Source organism: Galeopterus variegatus, unplaced genomic scaffold (genome assembly GCF_000696425.1).
Source record: "Galeopterus variegatus unplaced genomic scaffold, G_variegatus-3.0.2 Scaffold5987, whole genome shotgun sequence".
Taxonomy (NCBI): Eukaryota; Metazoa; Chordata; class Mammalia; order Dermoptera; family Cynocephalidae; genus Galeopterus; species Galeopterus variegatus.
This window is the reverse complement of record NW_007732098.1, coordinates 21,517-40,561: the sequence shown is the minus strand read 5'-3', so window position 1 is coordinate 40,561 and position 19,045 is coordinate 21,517. Positions and strand designations below refer to the sequence as shown.

At 52.1% G+C, this 19,045-nt stretch overlaps 1 protein-coding gene across 2 annotated transcripts in view; it reads left to right on the top strand.

The window, feature by feature from the left end:
* CNTFR (ciliary neurotrophic factor receptor) overlaps positions 1-6,994 on the top strand; it is a 31,744-nt gene extending 24,750 nt beyond the window's left edge. The window contains exons 4-9 of one of the 2 annotated variants that reach the window (XM_008590306.1): positions 277-394; positions 569-735; positions 1,900-2,063; positions 5,522-5,702; positions 6,107-6,275; positions 6,367-6,994. In XM_008590306.1, the coding sequence (XP_008588528.1) occupies positions 277-394; positions 569-735; positions 1,900-2,063; positions 5,522-5,702; positions 6,107-6,275; position 6,367 (800 nt within the window). In that variant the 3' untranslated portion in view covers positions 6,368-6,994. Of the gene's footprint in view, positions 1-276; positions 395-568; positions 736-1,899; positions 2,064-5,521; positions 5,703-6,106; positions 6,276-6,366 lie in introns of those variants that run through there. The other variant, XM_008590308.1, reaches the window with a different exon arrangement.
* The last annotated feature ends 12,051 nt before the right edge of the window (positions 6,995-19,045 follow it).

The following is a 19,045-nucleotide window of genomic DNA, read 5'->3' as shown; positions in this document are numbered from 1 at the left end:
GGCCCCCCGTTCCCCGCCCCCCCCCGTTCCTGCCTCCATTGGGCAGGGGGGGGGGGGGGGTTCCCTCTCCGCACAGCCCTTGTTTTTCTTTAATTAAACATCTGGCTCTCTGTGGCCTGGGAAGCCTCAGACCCTCGCTGACAGCCCCCCCCCACCTTTGGCATTGATGATGGGTTGAGGGGGGAGAGCTGGGGCTCTGGGGCCCACCTGTCCCCACACTAGTGCAGGGGATTGGGGGCTCCAAGAATGTCCTGACCACACTGTCTTCACCCCCAGTGCCGCCGAGGGAGCCTGTGCTCAGTTGCCGCTCCAACACTTACCCCAAGGGCTTCTACTGCAGCTGGCATCTGCCCACCCCTACCTACATCCCCAACACCTTCAATGTGACCGTGCTGTGAGTAGCTGCGCCTATGACCCGGTTCTAGCCCTGACATCTAACTTCTCCCCCAGTCCCTTATCATGTCCTCAGTCTAGCCCTCAGCCCAGCCTTGGGCTTGACCTTCCCCCAACTTTTGCCTCACCTGACCCTTTTTGTTGGTAACAATACCTGAGTCTCACCCCTCCCCAGGCACGGCTCCAAAATTATGGTCTGTGAGAAGGACCCGGCCCTCAAGAACCGCTGCCACATCCGCTACATGCACCTGTTCTCCACCATCAAGTACAAGGTCTCTATAAGTGTCAGCAATGCCCTGGGCCACAATGCCACAGCTATCACCTTCGACGAGTTCACCATTGGTGCGTGTGTCAGTGGGGGGGTTCCCCACTGCATACTCCAGTGGGAGTGTGTTAGTGATGTGTGTGTGAGAGGTGTACATGAGTGTTGGTGGGGGTGTTCACATGCATATGCTTATATACCTGGTACATACATGCCTGTGCACAGGTATATGTGGCATGAATGTACATGTGCACATACATGCATGACATATAGACGCCTGTGAACATGCAAGTGAATGTTCTTTACCTACAGGGCCACAAGATCTCTCCAGCAGCTCTTCCCATCATCTCTGGCTCCCAGAGCATGCAGCAGGGGGAAGGGGGGGCAGGCGGGGCCAGACCCTTGTGCAGCTGCAGCCTCCACCCCCCACCCCCCCCACGCTAATGGCTTCCTTACGGCCTGTGATGAATGAGGTGTCAGAACAGGAGACGGGGCTGGGACAGATACCGCCCTCCCCTCGAACCCCCATCCCAGCCAGACCCTCTGCTGGTCCCTGCCCCATCCAGCCAGACCTTCTGACTTCCTCTACTTCGTCTCAGGCAGACCCTCTGCCTGCCCCTGTCTTCCCCCGACACCCCATGGCTGGATTTCCAGCCGGGCTATTTTCACATAAGATGGACACTTAGACACTCCCATCAGATCTCCAGCCTACCTCCAACCCAGATCTGCAATATCTGTGGACTGTCTTTTAACCTTGAACCACAGATCAGCTTCGAACCCATAATCTTCCAAGGGAGGCCATGTCTCAGTTTGGAACTGGAAACATTGAGGTGAAAAAACAGGCTTGGGGGAGTGTGTGATGCTAGTGCAGGAGCATGTAATCCAGGTGACAATGGGGTGATCAGTGGTAATTGTGGAGGCTTCATATAGGCTTAGTTATTGGGATGCTGGTCACTTTGAGGATTGTGTTGTGATGATGGAATGAAATTTGGGATATTGATATCAAGAGCTGGTGACATTGACTGTAGTGTGACAGTCATTGGGGATGATGGGGATGTCAGGGGTGGAAGTAATGAGATGGTATTAATGGTGGTTGCCAGAACTGACAACAGAAAAGAGGTATGGCAACCATGACAATGATGACAATGGTTGACAATATGAGAAGGTCAACTTGGTGGCTGGGCTGACAAAGTGGGGTTGTTCCCAGAGATTAGTGTAGTAATGAAGCTATGTCTCCCGAACAGTGAAACCTGACCCTCCAGAAAATGTGGTGGCCCGGCCAGTGCCCAGCAACCCTCGTCGGCTGGAGGTGACGTGGCAGACCCCCTCGACATGGCCTGACCCTGAATCCTTTCCTCTCAAGTTCTTTCTGCGCTACCGACCCCTCATCCTGGACCAGTGGCAACATGTGAGTGCCCTGCCCTGCCCAGATCCTGGGTGCTTAAATCAGAGCCACATGGCATGAGTGGCACCCATATCCCAGGTGGTAGCAGCTCCAGTGTGGGACTTGATGGCAATCAGAGAGGCATTCCAGGGCAAGAAGGGACCAGGTGGACCTGGGAGAGTGCACAGAGCTGAGGAAGGTGTCCTTAGGGATTTCCAGGGACCTCCCCTTAGTGCAGTGAGAAGACATCTGTCTCTGTGGCTCCCCAGTGTAGTGGAGAGAACTGCTGGAAGGGAGATGGCAGGCAGGGTGGCAGTGTTTCCCTTCCCATACCTCTAACTCTCAGCCCTGACCAGACATCTCCCTCTTTACACTCTGGCCCTGGCTCTGGCCTGTGCTGAACCCAAGGGGCAGGACAGTCCCTGTCCTCACGAGCTCATAGATGGGCTCAAAGGGTCAGGATCAGGCAGTGGGGTCAAGCTTGGTCCAGAGTGTGAGTTTAGGCTATGACTAGCATCAGGGCCCTGAAGTCAGACCTAGCTTAGGGGTCAGCTTAAGGTTATGGGTCAGAAGGTTGCCTGGGCTGGGAACCATGAAGTGGACAAGGGTTAGCATGGGGTTAGGTTGTGGTTTGGATGTTGATCAAGCCATGATAGCTCTGGATAGCAGCCAGGGGTTTGGGACAGACTTGGGGTTCTCTCACATTGAGAGCCTGGGCCCATAGAGCTAAAGGCAGTCTGTGTGGCCTTTGAGTCTGTGGGCTAGGACTGGGGCTGGGAGGGCACTCCATGGAGCAACCCAGGCTGTCTCCCGGAGGTCAACCTGAACCTGTACTCCCACAGCATCCACCAGGCTCCAGCTCCATTTCCTCATGCTCCCCTCCCGGCTGGCCTTTAAAGTGTGTAATTCGATTCTTGGGTGCCTGTCCAGTTGTGGGCCTGGCCCCCACCAAGGCTGCTCACATACTCACATGTTCCCTGACAGAGTCCGGAGTCCCTCCTGCCTGGCCAGCTGCCTGAGCCTAATGCATTGCTAATAACCAGGGTCTAGTTTCACAAGCCCCCCTCCCCTGCTAACGAGCTACAGGCAGCAGCTCCACGCGTTGCGGCGCACACGCCTTGCAGTGGACCTGGCACAACGCCCACCACACACACAGGAACGTGCACACGCACACGTGGCTCCCAGCAGGAACCATGCTCCATACATGCGTGTGACCACATGCCAAGACCATGTACTGGCCTGCACCATGGGCAGAACTGACTCCCACACTGATGTGGGCAGAGTGAAGTGTGCAGGCTCCCTGGCAGGAACACACTTGGCCTGTGGCACATACTAGCCCTGTCCATATCTCATTGGCATTGGAGATGGCTAGATTTATGGCTCTTTTCAATTTTCAACTTGAATTTTGTTCTGAACAGAATCTACTCCCTACCATCCTTGATCTTGGAGAGAGGCAGATGGATGATTGGGAGGCAATGTGGAGGGGAGAACAGAGAGAAGCATCACTTGGATTTTCAGGAGGAAAATACAGGCCAGGAATTGCCTACCATCCTTGATCTTGGAGAGAGGCAGATGGATGATTGGGAGGCAATGTGGAGGGGAGAGCAGAGAGAAGCATCACTTGGATTTTCAGGAGGAAAATACAGGCCAGGAATTACAAAAGAATGGGTACTGGAGGTCTGGCAGGGGCTGTCTCAGCATGGACAAGGGGGAGGCAAGTACTGGGACCCAGCATGAGTTCCCTGCATCACCTGCTCTGGTCCTAACTCAGCATGGAGGCCTGGAAGCTGTGGCTGACATCTGCTATAGCTGACTGGATGGAGGACTCTGAGGCGAGGTGGAAGCCAGAGACTAGGGAGTTCCTGCCATTTGAGGAGCCCTTTTCTTAAAGGAGCGGATTAAGGGATCAGTGACAACCTAGCAAGGAGAGTCTGAGCTAGGGAATGTGGCCACCGGGAGAGCATTGGGCTCCTGGGAACATTCCTAGAGTTATGGTGCCCACATGAGCCCACCAATGAGGTGGCAATTTGATCTGTTCCCCATGGTTCCCTCCCCTTGGAGAAAGACAGATGTGGAGGCCTGTGGGCCAAATCATGGAAGAAGGGAGAAGCCAAAGGAGCTGGGGCTACTCAGCCAGAGGGCATCTTTGCAGAGCACAGGGGGACTGGGGGGCCAGAGGAGGAACTGGGGCCCCAGCTCCAGGAGCGGAGGGTCTTTGGGGCCTACCCATCTCCCAGAGCTAGGAATATGATTTACCAAACCCAGGGTCTGGGCCCAAAACATCTTTCACCATGTCCCTGACCTTTACCAGTGCCTCTCACATCAGGGCCACAGACTCAGCAGGAATTGGAGGGGCTTCCTGCTCCACTTGGACCCAACTGCACATGCACGAATATGCATGCACACATGTGTGCGTGTATTCACAGCCTGTCAGATCAGGTAGCCCAGACCCCAGTTTTCTGGGGAGGAAGACTGAAACAGGGACCAAAAAAGCCCTGAAGCCAGACATGGCCCAGAGCAGCCCCCTCCTTCGCCCCTGCCGGCTGCCCCTGTTTACGAGGCGGCTTAATGAGGCGGCGGGTGCCGCTGAGATGAACCAGAGCCCAGCTTGGGCCTGGGAGGGGTGCCGGACAGGCAGGCCGGCCTGGAGGGTGGGGGGGAGATCTGCAGGATGGGGCCAGCTGGGGTGGGAGTTGGGTGGCGATACCTCCAGGAGGAAATGGAGCAGCTGTCCTGTGTCCTGCCACCCCAGCCTCAGGCAGGGTGATAACTAGACTGGGGCCAGGCTGGTGGGTGTGTTGGGTATCTGGGAACCCACACTCTCAGCCAGAACCCAGGATAATGACAGTGCTAGGTGAAGTCTGTTTGCCGCTTTCCAAATGCCTTAGTCCTCATTACAGCCCTAAGAGATATATGCTATGGTTGATCATTTTACAGATGAGAAGGGCATGGCACATGGAAGTTAAGTAACTTGCTCAGCTAGCTAGTGATGAGCCAAGATTTGAACTTGGGCAGCCGAGCTCCAGTGTCTGTAACCTTATCTCTAAGCTGCTTCCCGATGGGAGTGGAGGGCAGCACACCACTGTCCCCTCTAACCACACTGCTCTTGTCATCTTCAGGCTGGGGCTCAGGTCAGGACTCAGGCCGGGGGGGTTGTGAGAGAACTGGGGAAACAGCAGAGTCCTAGACACTGAGCGAAGTCTCCTTATTCTCCCCTGGGGGTGTTTCTAGTCTCCTTAAAGAGTTCATTACTCTCCTTCAGTGATGACTTCCTTCTCTCGGGGGCCTGCTCCATGAGATGTCTTCCCTCTCCCGCAACAATATTCTCAACATCCCCTCCCTTCCCCAGGGAAGTCTTTCCTCCAGGGTTGTCTTCACTCTCCTCTCCCCAGAGGTGTTCTCACTTCCTTTGGGGAGTGCTTCACTCTTCTGACCCCCAGGGGTGTCCTTACTCCCCTCCCCATCCCATGGTCTGGCTGCAGGTGGAGCTGTCAGATGGCACAGCGCACACCATCACAGATGCCTATGCCGGGAAGGAGTACATCATCCAGGTGGCAGCCAAGGACAATGAGATTGGGACGTGGAGCGATTGGAGTGTGGCTGCCCATGCCACGCCCTGGACTGAGGAACCACGGCACCTCACCACCGAAGCCCAGGCCCCCGGTGAGCCTGCCCTTCTCCCCTGCACCCTGTGCTCTCAGTTGGACTGCTTGTTGCCTCGTTCTATCCCACTCCCTCCAACTCTTCCCAGGACTGGGAGCCTCTGCTCCAGGGGTCTCCACACTCTGTGGCAGCCATGCTCCCATCTGTCTGCCCAACCCCTGCCATTCCTGGTCCTTGCTATCTGGATATCCTTGGTAGGGGTCACTGGGTGGAGGGGTCATCTATGAGCCTTGGGAAACAAGGCTCCCTGATGGGGGAGGTATGGCACCTTTGAGAGAGGAAGCAGGGGTTGACTGATGGGGGAGGCAGTACCAGTCTGATGCAGGAACAGTGTGCTTCATGAACCCCACATCTGGGCAGGTCCCCAGCCTGACCTTGCCCTGAGTTTCCCCCATGCTCCCCAGAGACCACGACCAGCACCGCCAGCTCATTGGCACCCCCGCCCACCACGAAGATCTGTGACCCTGGGGAGCTGGGCAGCGGAGGAGGACCCTCAGCACCCTTCTTGATCAGTGTCCCTGTCACCCTGGCCCTGGCTGCCGCTGCCACCACTGCTAGCAGTCTCCTGATCTGGTAGGTTAAGTGAGGCTAGGTGGCAGAGGGGAGCCTCAGGGGACACCCGTCTCAGCCTTATCCCTCACAGCCCCTTGCCCTTTCTCCCCAGAGCCCGGCATACTGAGGACATGCCAGAGCACCTGCAGAGGAGCAGGAGGCTGGAGCTGAGCCTGCAGACCCCAGTTTCTATTTTGCACACGGGCAGGAGGACCTTTTGCATTCTCTTCAGACACAATTTGTAGAGACCCCGGCGGGCCCGGGCCTGCCGCCCCTTAGCCCCACCACATCAAGCCGGCCCTCAGGAGAGGAGGACCCTGCAGCTAACCCACCCACCAAAGACCCCCCCACACCCCCTCGGGCTGGACCCTCCAACGCCAGCGACTCCCAGGAGCCCTTGGGGGGCCTGAGGGGAGCCCCTCACATCCACAGTTTTTCCTCCTGCCCGAGCCTCCTGTCTGTCCCAGGGTCTCTGTTGCCACCATCAGATTATAAGCTCCTGACGCTGGGGGGACCCAGCCATCCCCCTCCCCCCAGTGCCCACACTTTTCAGTCCCCCCACCTCTGCCCCTGTTTTGTACAACTCTCCTGTGATCCTCCTCCTACCCCACAGTATTTAATGCCCTGTCAGTCCCTTCTAGTCTGACTCAATGGTAACTTGCTGTATTTGAATTTTTTATAGATGTATATACAGGGATGGGGGGGTGGGGGGTTCTCATTAAATGTCACCATTTCATGAGTCCTTGGAACAGACCCACTTTGAGAGGGTACCCCTCTTCCAAGGACCCCTCCCCTTCTAGGCCTGGAGGAGGAAAGAAATTATGGTTGGGGAAGATGGGGAGAGACAGTTCAGCTTTCAGGCAGAGACATCTGGTAACAACGTTTTCTCCTTCTTCAGGAGTAGGGCTTCCCTGGAGCACAGAGATGTGGCCAGGGGCAAAGTTGTGAGAAATGACGGTCCCAGAGGGGGTTGGTCCCACATGAGGATATCCAGGCAGTCCTGGAGGCTGCTGAAGTCTTGGACGGGAGAGAGATGGAAGGAGGCGGGGCGGCCAGGTTTCATCCTTGGGGTGTGTGCATGTGACATCCCCGCAAGTCAGGAGACATAGTTTAGGAGTGTCAGTAGGTCAGGCCCATGGCTCAGATAGGCCACAAGAGCTCAGAGCGAAGAGGGGCCTGGGCCTGGGTAGGCAGCGAGGCTGCCTGAAGGATGAGGCTGTTTAGAGTATGATTAGGGACTGCAATTGTGGAGTACAAGGTTTACCTCCAGGGTTAGATTATAGTTAGAACTCAAAGTCAAGCTAGAGAGGCCTAGGGCTTTGGTTTTACAGCGTGACCAGTCGTTGGTCCAGCTCCATACCCTCTCCACACCCTTCCAGTCCCCAAATTTCGGCACCAGGGTACCTCTGACTTCTCACAGGAGGGGCTTCCTGTCTGCACCAGGCCTGCTGGTGTAGCCCTTCTCATAGAAGCCACCTTACTGAGGCTCCTTAGCTGGGAATGCCCAGGGCTGGGGCCAGATTGGCAGACCCTCTGACCAGGAGATGGGAGTGGGGGGTAGGCCAGAGCCCCAACCTGGGAAGCCAGGCTTGGCCTTGCCCTGGGAGCCTGGAGCGAGAAGAGGGGTGGAGTCAAAGCCCTGACCTGCTCAGATGTGTCCACCCTGACAAACACTCCCCATAGCAAGTACTGAGCACCAACCTCTGTTAATGCACTAATCGCCAGGCTTGGCCTTGCCCTGGGAGCCTGGAGCGAGAAGAGGGGTGGAGTCAAAGCCCTGACTTACTCAGATGTGTCCACCCTGACAAACACTCCCCATAGCAAGTACTGAGCACTAATGCACTAATCCCCCAATGTCACCACACACACACCCCCAATTCAAACCCTTCTCAGACCAGGCTCAGAAAATGGCTGCTCCTCACTGGTCTCGCCAGGCCCACCTGAGATCATGCCCTGGGAGGGGGATTCACAGAGCCTCAAGTACGGGTGAGTCAGGCCTGGACAGGACACAGACCCTGAGTAGGGGCCTGGTGTGGGGCTCCAGAGTGAAAAGGGCTGGCTCTCCTCCAGGCCACAGGAGAGAGGGGTATTCTAGGTGGGGGATCCGTGGAAATCAAAGGCCTGGTGTTGGTGGGGAGAGACCTGTGGCTTTTCAGGCTGAAGAGCCCCGGCTGGGAGCGTATGGTTCCTCATTCACGGGAAGAGGGTCCCGAGATAGACATCCTGAGAAGTGGCTGTGGACCTGTCTCTACCCTGAAGCCCCATTCTGCCTATCTGGTCTCTGTGAGGTGTGGCTCGGGCCTGAACCTGCATTCAGGTCCAGCAGGGGTCAAGATAGCAGGGGGTTGCCAACTCTCTTGCCAAGGACATTGTATTCCTTGGGTGTGTCAGAACCTCCACCTTTCTCCATCCTTGTGGTGCATGGGCTGAAGTTGAGGGTCTGGTTGGTGCTGCCTTCCTGCCTTGAGAGCCTTGGTCAGCCCTGAGCCACCCACCACCCACCTAGGGCTTGGGCATCAGTAATCTGGCCTCCATTAGCAACATGGGAAAGCAATTATGTGGGGCCTGGGAAAGGGGACAGAAGAGGGGAAGGGGCCTGCTGGAGCCTTGGAGGCCGATGGAGGGGAGGGCTGGGGCATCTCCCTGTCCCCAACCTCAAGAGAGACCCAGCCCTGTCCCAAGCCCAAGGTGGGTGGAGGAGCAGTGTCATTGTCTCTGACTGGGCTGGACCCCGGTGTGGTCATCTCTCCGTGCAGGTCCTGGCCCCTTGACCTCGCAGAGGCAGTTCACCTGGGAGGGTCTTGGTTGCTGTCTGCCACTGCCTCCCTCGAGTACTGCCCCTCCACACTCATTTCCCATGGTGGCCCTGGGGAGTCGGGGATAAGTACAGATATCAGTCTTGGAGCTAAAACAGAACCTGGAGAATTAAAACACTACTGGGGAGTGGGGGAGGGGGAGGTTTGGGTCCCAGCCTTCCAGCCCCCGTTCTCTTTGCTCCCCCTAGTGCACTGGGGATGGGGACCCTCCTCTGTGTCCTGGCCTATTAGCCCCTGCCCACTTAATCTCTCCTCCCAGCGAGGCTCAGCCCCATTCTTACACGTCTAGACTTTGCACCCCCACCCCACCCCTCTCTTCTTGCTGAACCCATTCCCATCTCTGTATTTGTCTCTTTCTGTCCCATTCCTCTCTCTGAATATGTCTTTTTCCTGGTCCCTATCTTTGTATTTTTTTCTGTATGTCTCTATCCCATCTCTTTCTCTCTGTGTGTCTCCATCTTTTGTCGTCTCCCATCTCGTCTCCCCTCTTTGTCTCTCTATCCATCTCTCTCTCTCTGTCTCCATCCCTGACCACATCTCTGTCCCTCTTCCCTGTCTCTATCTTCCCTTCTGCCTTCCTCCCTATCTCTCTGTCTCTGGGTGTCTCTATTCCCAGCTCTGTGTCTCTGTCTCTTGGCATGTATCTCCATCTCTGTCTCCTCTTCCCCCACTCTGTCAGTCATTCTCTTTTTTGCCTCCCTCTGTGTGTTCCCACCCAGGTCCAGACCCCAGCCTGTGGCCGCTGCTTCTCTCCAGCCTGAGCTGGGGGGCTGCCCTGGCTTCTGCTGCCCCCTCTCGGCCACCTGCCTGCCCTTCATTCCTGCTCCCGGCTGGTGGCTACCAACACATGCATCCCACGTCTGCCTTTCCCAGCAGCCAGCCAGAAGAGAGGGAGATATTAAGCAGGAATCCCTCCTGGGCAGCCCCGGCCCTGAGAACTCCCCAGAGCCGGTGGGCACACTACCTCTGTAGGATGGGACTCTGAGAAAGTTAATTCTCACATGGAGAGAACAGAATGCTTGGTTCCAAACCCCAGCTCTGCATCCTGCATTTGATCTGTGTCTTTATGTCCTGAGGCCCATTTGTCCACTATGTCCAGGGCCACCGACTGGACCCTCAGGAGGTGTTACCTATCTGGGGATGCAGGACTAGAGTCCTGGGGGTAGGAAGGATTGGAGTGTAATCCCCCCACCCTTGCCTCCTCTGAGAAGAATCACATGGAGCCAGTCTGAGGAGAGAGGCTAGAGGTGACCTTACCTGACAGCACCACTCTGATGGGGAAGGCTAATCTGAAGGTGAGTGGGTCTGAGAGGGACTGTGTGACAGGATTAGTCTGAGGGGGGCTGGTCTGGGACATGTTTCTGAAACGATTTTGTTGGAAACGGTCTGGTCTGATGGGTTTAGGCTGAGGGGAGACTAATCTGAAGATACACTGGTCTGAAGAAAAAGGCCACCAACTTGTCCTAGCTTGCCTGGCCTTTCTCAGTTTTAGCACTGAATATCTCCAGTCTTGGAAAACCACTCAGTTCCAGGCAAACTGGGGCAGCTGGTCACCTTATTTGAGAAGGCCTTGCCTGACAGCACCAGTCTGAGTGGGGAGGCTGGCCTGACAGGTCCAGTTTGAGGGGAGAAACTATTCTAGGCCAGATGCTTCTTTGGGCAGGAACCAGGCCAAGAAGGGGAATGGTTAGGGTCCTCCCAGAAGGGCAATAGCTTGGGGAGTGGCCACCAGGGGGCAGGGCAGGTTCTTAGGAGATTCAGAAGCAAAGGCCCCAGAGAGGGAGTTAGCCAGTGTGGGGCTGTGTGCAAAGTATGCCCACAACAGCATATGTCACTCTGCCATCACAGGCAAGTTGTGGTGGTGTGCAACTGTGCACCATGTCTATGTTTTTGTGTGGCTAGGTGGCCAGGAAGGCCCCAGAGAGGGAGTTAGCCAGTGTGGGGCTGTGTGCAAAGTATGCCCACAACAGCATGTGTCACTCTGCCATCACAGGCAAGTTGTGGTGGTGTGCAACTGTGCACCGTCTATGTTTTTGTGTGGCTAGGTGGCCAGCGGCGTATCGGTGGTATGTTAGTGTGGTTGCATTGGAGAGTGTGCCTGGTGTGGCCATAGCTGGGGCCTGATCTATGGCTGTAGAGAAGACAGCAGGAACATCTTGGGGCTTAGCAGGACAGGGAGGCAGTGAGAGTGGAGCAGTCAGAGAAGGTTCCTTGGGAGGGGCTGAGGATGAGGAGGAGAGACAACGAACCAGACTTTCCTACTTGTACCTGCTCCTGCCTTAGGATTCCAGACACAAGAGCTAAGTGCTTTGGTCCCATACAAGGACGGCCCCCATGCCAGCCTGCATGCCTAGGCCATGCCTGCCCACCTCTCCAGCTTCTCTCCTGCTTCTTTAGCTGGCACTCTTTCAGCTGGACTCCCCTTTGCTCCCCAGTAATTGGAAGAGTAATTGGAGAGTATCCTCTCCTTCCATGCCTTGGTTCAGGCTGTGCTTCTGCCCAGGATGCCTTCCTGTGAAGCATGTGAGGTCCCTCTGATGCTGCCTCCTTGAGATGCTCCCTGTACATTCCCTCTCTACCACGGACCAAACACCCACTATGTGCTGAGGCCTACTTCTGTGAGCCTTTTGTCTCATTCCAGGGATCTGGAAATGCTGGGGCCTGGGACTGCCAGAGTCTTGCCCACAGGAAGGGGTCTGAGGGGCAAGGTATGGATAAGGCAAGGGTGAGGATTTCTGGGTTAGGATGACAAAGTGAAGCTGTCACAGAATCCCCCCAGTCCAGCCCTCCCCCCACTAAAAACATGAACAAAAGCCAAAACAAACCCAAAACAAAACACTGCTACAAACTCACCAAGTCCAACAAGGAAATCCTTTTTATAAACTTTAAAATGTGATAGCTGAAGAAACCAACAGAAGATTCTGGAGCAACGAGTGAGTGGTACGTCTCCTAATCCCATCCCGCAAGGTAGCACTGAGAAAAGATGAGTCAACAAAACAAGAATTCTCACTAGTATCCTGTCATCTGAAAGAAGTGGACTGTTAGGTGTATAGGTAGGCCAGTCTGGGAAAAAGCCTTCATAAGCAGAAGTCCCTATGTCCCTCCATGAGACCTCAGCAGAGGCAAGAAGAGCTGCCATGACTTGGCATCTTCCAGGGTATGGGACTGAGGTGCAGGGGACAAGCCAATGCCTACAGGAATTGGATATGCTCAACAGGGTATTAAAAAGAGACAGCACTGAGGCCCCATCAAGGTCAGGCAGTCCCAGCCAAGCCACCCTCAAGCCATAGAGGTGGGGTGGAGGATTTGAAATCAACAGCCAGCCTTCAAATCATAGCTTCCAGGGGAGGATAAACTGGTCCAGACAGGAGGGGAGGGGGTTCAAGGACCTCACTCCAGAGCAAGGAGAGGTTTGCTAAATGTGAGCCATGGCAGATAGGGGTAAGAGGAAAGAAAATGGCACGGCCTTTAGGCACACAGACCACAGCCAAAACAGGCAGGCAGGAGGGAAAGAGGCAGAAAGGGAAGAAAAGGAGGGAGAGAGAGAAGGAAGGGGGCAATGAGGACAATGCAAAAAAAGTAGATGAAGAAGCCAGTCTAGAAGAAAACATAACCAAAGGAATAAAAGCAGATTCCTGGCAAGTTCTTACTGTTAGAGAAGGCCTTATTAAAAGTATGAAATCAAGGGCTGGCCCGGTGGCGCACTGGAGAGTGCGCTGCTTGGGAGCCGCGGTGGCGCTCCTGCTCGAGGGTTCGGATCCCACATGCAGACCGGTTCCCGCTCACTGGCTGAGCGAGGTGCGGGAGCAATGCCAAGGGTTGCGATACCATTACCGGTCAGTAAAAAAAAGACAAAAAGGAAAAAAAAAAGTATGAAATCAATAGAACAAAGAAATCAAAGATGAGATGACAAAACAACAGAATGAGATGAAAAGGAAAGTAATAGAGGACTAAAATAATACCATCACAGATGTAATAAACTAGAAACAGCAAAATACAGACTAGATATGGCTAAAAACCAAGTATTGTTGTACAGGAAAGGCTTGAGATACTGAGAGTTAATGTGGTAGAAATCCTACTCCAAACTCTCACTCAACCTCGCTTTTCTGAACTTGAGAGAGGTCTTTTGCGCACTATCCAGTGCGCCACCGGGCCGGCCCAGGAACGACTTTCTTGAGGTGAAAAAATACTTGGCAGAAGCTCAGCTATTCTCTGATTTTTCACTTTAGTTTCTCTTCCCTCTATTAAATTCAAGCAAAAGTATATTTTTTACTTTGGGTTAATAAATAGCTCCTAAAGTATGTCCCGTTAGGACTGTAAGGACGGTTCTACTCTTATGTATTTCCTCTACCTGCCTGGCACGCGCTCTCTCTTGTTCTTTCTCCCTCTCCCTCTCTCCGTACAGCTTTCTCTATCTATGTGTATCATTACCAAATGTAATTCTGACCATTTCTGGGTGGTGAGACTTTTGAGTGATTTTTTGTGTTTTTCTTTGTATTTTTTCATATGGCTTATAATTTTTGAATAATAAGCATGTATTTTTTTCAGTCTATTTTAAAATATCTATCTATCTATCTGTCTGTCTGTCTGTCTATCTAGCTATCTAGGTCTAAGGCAGAATTTTTGAATAATAAGCATGTATTTTTTTCAGTCTATTTTAAAATATCTATCTATCTATCTATCTGTCTGTCTATCTATCTAGCTATCTAGGTCTAAGGCAAATCACTTAACCTCTGTGAGCCTCAGATTCCTCACCTTCAATCGGTGGATAACAAAATTTACATTGGAGGTTGTTTTGAAGATTGTGAGACAATAATGCCACTTCTGTTGTGGTAGGCTCAAAAATAGTCCCCAATATATCCACATCCTAATTCCCAGAACCTATGAATGTTACCTTATTTGGCAAAAGGGACTTTGCAGAGGTGATTAAGTTAAGGATCTTGAATAGGGAAGATTATCCTGGATTATCTGGGTGAGCCTGATGTAATTACAATGGTCCTGATAGGAAAGAGGAAGGCAGGAGGATTCAGTCACAGGAGAAGGCAGCGTGATGCTGGAAGCAGAGACTGGAGTGATGCACTTTGAGGATGGAATAGTGGTTCACAAGCCAAGGAGTACAGGCAGCCACTAGAGACTGAAAAGGCAAGGAAATACATTCTCCTCTCAGCCTACAGAAGGGACCAGTCCTGCCAACACATTGACGTTAGTCCAGTGAAACTGATTTCATACCTCTGACCTTCAGACTGTAATAGAACAAATCTGTGTTGTCTAAAGCCACTAAATTTTTAATTTGTTATAACAGCAACAGGAAACTGATATTTATACCTTCCTCTGCATTATTCCCTTGGCCCAAGTTGACTTCCCCATCTCTGTTTTTCATCCAGCCAACTCCTACTTGTTAAACATTTGATTCAAGTTTCCGTGACATCTACATTCCACTGCTGCCCAGAGGTGGGAGGTGCGTCCCCTGTCGCAGTACTTGCCACTCTGTTGTAGGTGTCATGGATAGGTCTCTCTCCCTCACAGACCATGCCTATGTGAGGATAGGGCTGGCGCCCAGCAGAGGGCTCAGCTCAGCAACTGTTAAATGAATAGATGAATAAATGAGGGCTAGGCCAGCAGTTGGTACCCTATAAATAACCATTAGCCTCTTTCCTTGGCGTCAAGATCTCACTCTTCCCTATTTCTACCTGGCTTTCTCTCCCACCAGCCTGCCTTCCACATGCACACATTCTTCCAATTTCTAGAAAACTGACCTGTATCTTTATCTCGGACTTCTCTCTTGAGTCGTTGGTCCAAAACACCTTCGCTGACACCTGTCATGTGACTCTGTTGGTAGGTTTATCTTTATGTGTGTGTGCGTGCATGTGTGTGTTGTGTGTTATGGAGGCCTGTGAATCTCTTTATGTGTATTTTCCTGTGTGGTGAGTGTGTAGTGAGTGTTAAACGTGTGTCTCTGTGTGAATGTGGGTTTTATGTGCATGCCTATGTCTGCAAGTAGGTTTGTTGTCTGTTTACGCGTGTCTTTGCTTGTATGTACTCATATGTGCACCTCTGCTTTGTGAGTTGTATGTATGTGTGTTTGCAGTGTGTGTCTGTGTGTGCAGATAAGAATATCTTTTGATTTGACCACCTGAGGCAGGAGTTGGTGTGCTGGGATAACTTACTGAGATGTTAACTGAGTTTTGTTCTAGTTGTGGTCTTCCCTTTACTGTCTTGTGCAGAAGGTGGGGCCTTTTTTCTTCTGTCTCCTGGGGGGAGGAATTCAAACCTAAGCCTGAAGTCAACCACAAACATCTTCCTGACTGGCCTTCCGGAAGCCTAAGCTTCTTGAGGGGGTTATACTACAGAGAGGGAAGAGGAGGCAAAGCAATCCAGAGGACTCCCTCCCAAACAGAGAGGGGGTCTGTGTTTGCATGGGCAGGGGGGACCCAGGAATACTCCCTAATGGTGCCCCAGGAGTGGGTGCAGGGTGGGCTTAGGAAGGATCCTGGACATTGAGCTCAGAATCTGGGGCATCTCAGCAGAGACCATGTGAATCACAGCAAAAAATACTCAGGACCTCTTCACAGTTGGGGAGGATGGGGTAAAGAGGGCCCTAATAATGACGTTGCTACCAGTTCCAGAGGCTGGAACCTGGGAGAAGAGTTATATTTTGTTTTGTTTTGTTTTAGCATTTTAACCATTTTAAGCATACAGTTCTATGGCATTAAGTACATTCATATTGTTCTGGAACCACATAGTTTTTATAAAAGACATTACTGATTTTGCCCACCTGAGCACACTCACCACTAGGCTCAGTGTTGCTGGAAAAACACATACTGCTGTGTGGGGCAGGACTGGGATTGTGGAGAGGCAGAGGGCACCCTCTACAGCCGGGGGAAAGGGCAGGAGGAAAGGTGAAAGGGAAAGCCAGGAATGGTTTAGATTCTCCCATGGTCAGTAGTGGGTTGTGTGGGAGCAGGGGCTGCAGAGGAGGCGGGGCCAGGCAGTCTGGGTTTTGGAAGCCAGGAGATTTTGCTGAGAGTCAGGGGCCCATGGAGCTCGGGAGACTTGGTCAGCTTTGTTTTTTAGAAAGATTGCTCTGTAGAGGAAGCTAAGAAGGGAAAATAATGTGGACAAGCAGGTCTGAGGGAGGTCCTTTGAAGGAAGGATGTGGAAGGCCCGAGAACAGGTTCTTGCTATGTCCAAGAAGGAGAAGGACTAGGACCGAGTCGGTGAGAACAGTGCTTTTTACAGCACAGTCACCACTTCTTTTTTTTTTCCTTTTTGTCTTTTTTCGTGTCTGGCAACGGATCGCAACCCTCAGTGTCGCGCCCGTACTGGACCGGGACCGGCAATGGGATTGCAACCCTCGGTGTAGCTCCCACACCTCGCTCAGCCAGTGAGCGGGAACCGGTCTGTATGTGGGATCCGAACCCTCGGCGGGAGTGTCACCGCGCTCCCAAGCGGCGCACTGTAGCAGTGCGCCACCGGGCCGGCCCACCACTTCTTGATGAATGAGGAATGGGGAGGAAAGGGAGAGGGAAGAGTCTTGTACAACTCCTGTTGACTGGGAGATGGTAGGGCTGTTTATTGAAATAGTTAGCACACAAAAAGGACAGGCTTGGGGCAAGTTGATAATAATCATGGCTCAGATGTTCAATTGCCTACAGTCACACAGAAAGTAGGGGCAGATGAGCTCCAATGTAGACATGTCAAGTGTGAGGCACTAGTAGGGCAGGTAGAGGGCAGTCAAGAGAATATCTCTTGGATCAGACAAACCTGAGCTCCTGTTGATCTTGGGACAAGTTGGTTAATCTCTCTACAGCTCAGTTTCCTTAAGTGGAAATAGGATAACAGTACCTACCTCATAGGGTTATTGTAGTGATTTAATGAGATGACATACGTAAAGAAGTTGGCACAGTGGCTACCATGTTGCAAACACTTCACCAATCTCAGTTCTTAATAATAGCAGCAGCAACAACTACAACAACTACCAGTCTGGGACATGGAACACAAAAGTGAGTACTGAAGCCATTCACAGAGGTGCTCACTTAAGGAAGTGAGAAGAGAAGGAGGTGGGTGCAACCATAGCCCACTAGAGAAGCTGAGGAGGGGCCGGAGAGGTGAGGGAGACAGTGCGCTGAGTTGAGGGCAGTGCAGCAAATCTGGGCTCTAATCCAGACTCTATCACTGGTTGCTATGGGGAAAAACCCCTTGACTGCCTTGAGCCTCGGTTTCTTCATCTGTTTCATGGACCTGTCTTGCATCCAGGTGAGGATTATTTATAATGAATGTAAAACGCTTACAGATCTAGGTGCTTAATAAACAAGAGTTGTTGTCCTAGGAGGAGGAATAAATATTCTCAGGGAGAGTGGCTTCATGGGAGAAAAAGGAAAATAGAGTTTCAAAAAAGTATCAATAGTCTCAGTGTTGCCAAGTAGCTGACAAAGATAGGACTAAAAAGGAGTCTTTGGATGTGACAAGGGGGTGAAAGTGACCTTGGTGAGCCAGTTTCAAGGATGGTGAGAGCAGAAGGCAGGGGCAGCAGCTGAGGAGTGATGGGAGGTGCGGAAGTGGGGCTGAGAAAGAAGGTGACAGCTTGGCAGAGATGATAAGGAATGAGTAGGTGGGGGGATAGCGATAGGCATGGCTTTCTGAGATGGGGAAATCAGAGCACATGGCAAATTTGCCTGTTCCTGAATATAGCTGCTGTGTGCCCACCCACCAAGGACTGGTTCCAGCCTGAGGACCCTTTGTTCTCCACACAGTCCTCTCTGGGTCCAATCCCAGGCCCCTAGTTTCTCCCTGGGCCCCAACCTGGGTCACCCAAGGCTGAGGCCAGGCACCTCCTCTCTCTGCCCTATTTTCCAGTGTGGTCTGGGAAAAGGTGAAATGGTTCATACTTTCTGCCAAGGCCTGCTTCTGTCCCTGTCCCTGCTTGCCCAGATCTGCACAGCTCAGGGGAGATGGGCAGTAATAATAAAAATGGCTATCAATTATATCCTTTCTCCTGATTCCTTCACACCAGTATTTGAACATGTCTGCGTAAGAAATATGAACAATATTTTTAATTAAGGGGAGATGGGCAGTAATAATAAAAATGGCTATCAATTATATCCTTTCTCCTGATTCCTTCCCACCAGTATTTGAACATGTCTGCGTAAGAAATATGAACAATATTTTTAATTAAAAAAAAAATCTTCCTCTGATTCCACATCTCCCTATATCTATTCTCCTTGCTCCTAATGTTTAGTCAGCCTTCTTGAAATAATCATCTGTATTCTATCTACTTCTTACTTGTGAATCCACTAAAATCTATCATCCACTGCATACCATTCCATTTCCATTTCCTACTCCCACTGGAACAACTTCTTGCCAAGATCACCAACAACCTCCTTGTTAAGTCCAGTGATCCCTCTTCTATAAATTACTGGACCTCTCTTTGACAGTTTAGATTGTTGACCCCCTCCGTCCTTGTTGGACCTCTGTCCTTTCTTGGCTTTCCTGAAATTATGGTCCTTTCTGGTTTCCTTCTACCTCTCTGATGGATCCTTCCTTATTTGCTTTGCAGATTTATCTTTCCCCCTGCATCCATAATAGTTACCGTGGTGTAACTATATGTAACACCAATACATACCGTTGATGTTTTGCCTGGATGGCACCCCCTTCTGGTGTGAATTGCCTTTCATTCATGTGATTATCATGGAAGCCACCATGTACGACCTCTCAACAGATCATTGGTACAGGGAATGACATCTGACCAAAGCCAGGCTGATGAGAACAAGTACCTAGGAATTTTGGAACTGGACCTGAGAAGGATGATCTGGAACTGGAACTGAAGATGAACCAACATCCTGTGGGGAACTGGGATTGTAAGCTCTAAAATTTGAGAATTGTCAGAAGCTGGGTTTATTATTATGTGGCCTAGACAAGCATTGGAAGTTTGTCTGGAGAGACAAAAGGAAAGGAGAGAAGGAGGAGGGAGGGAAA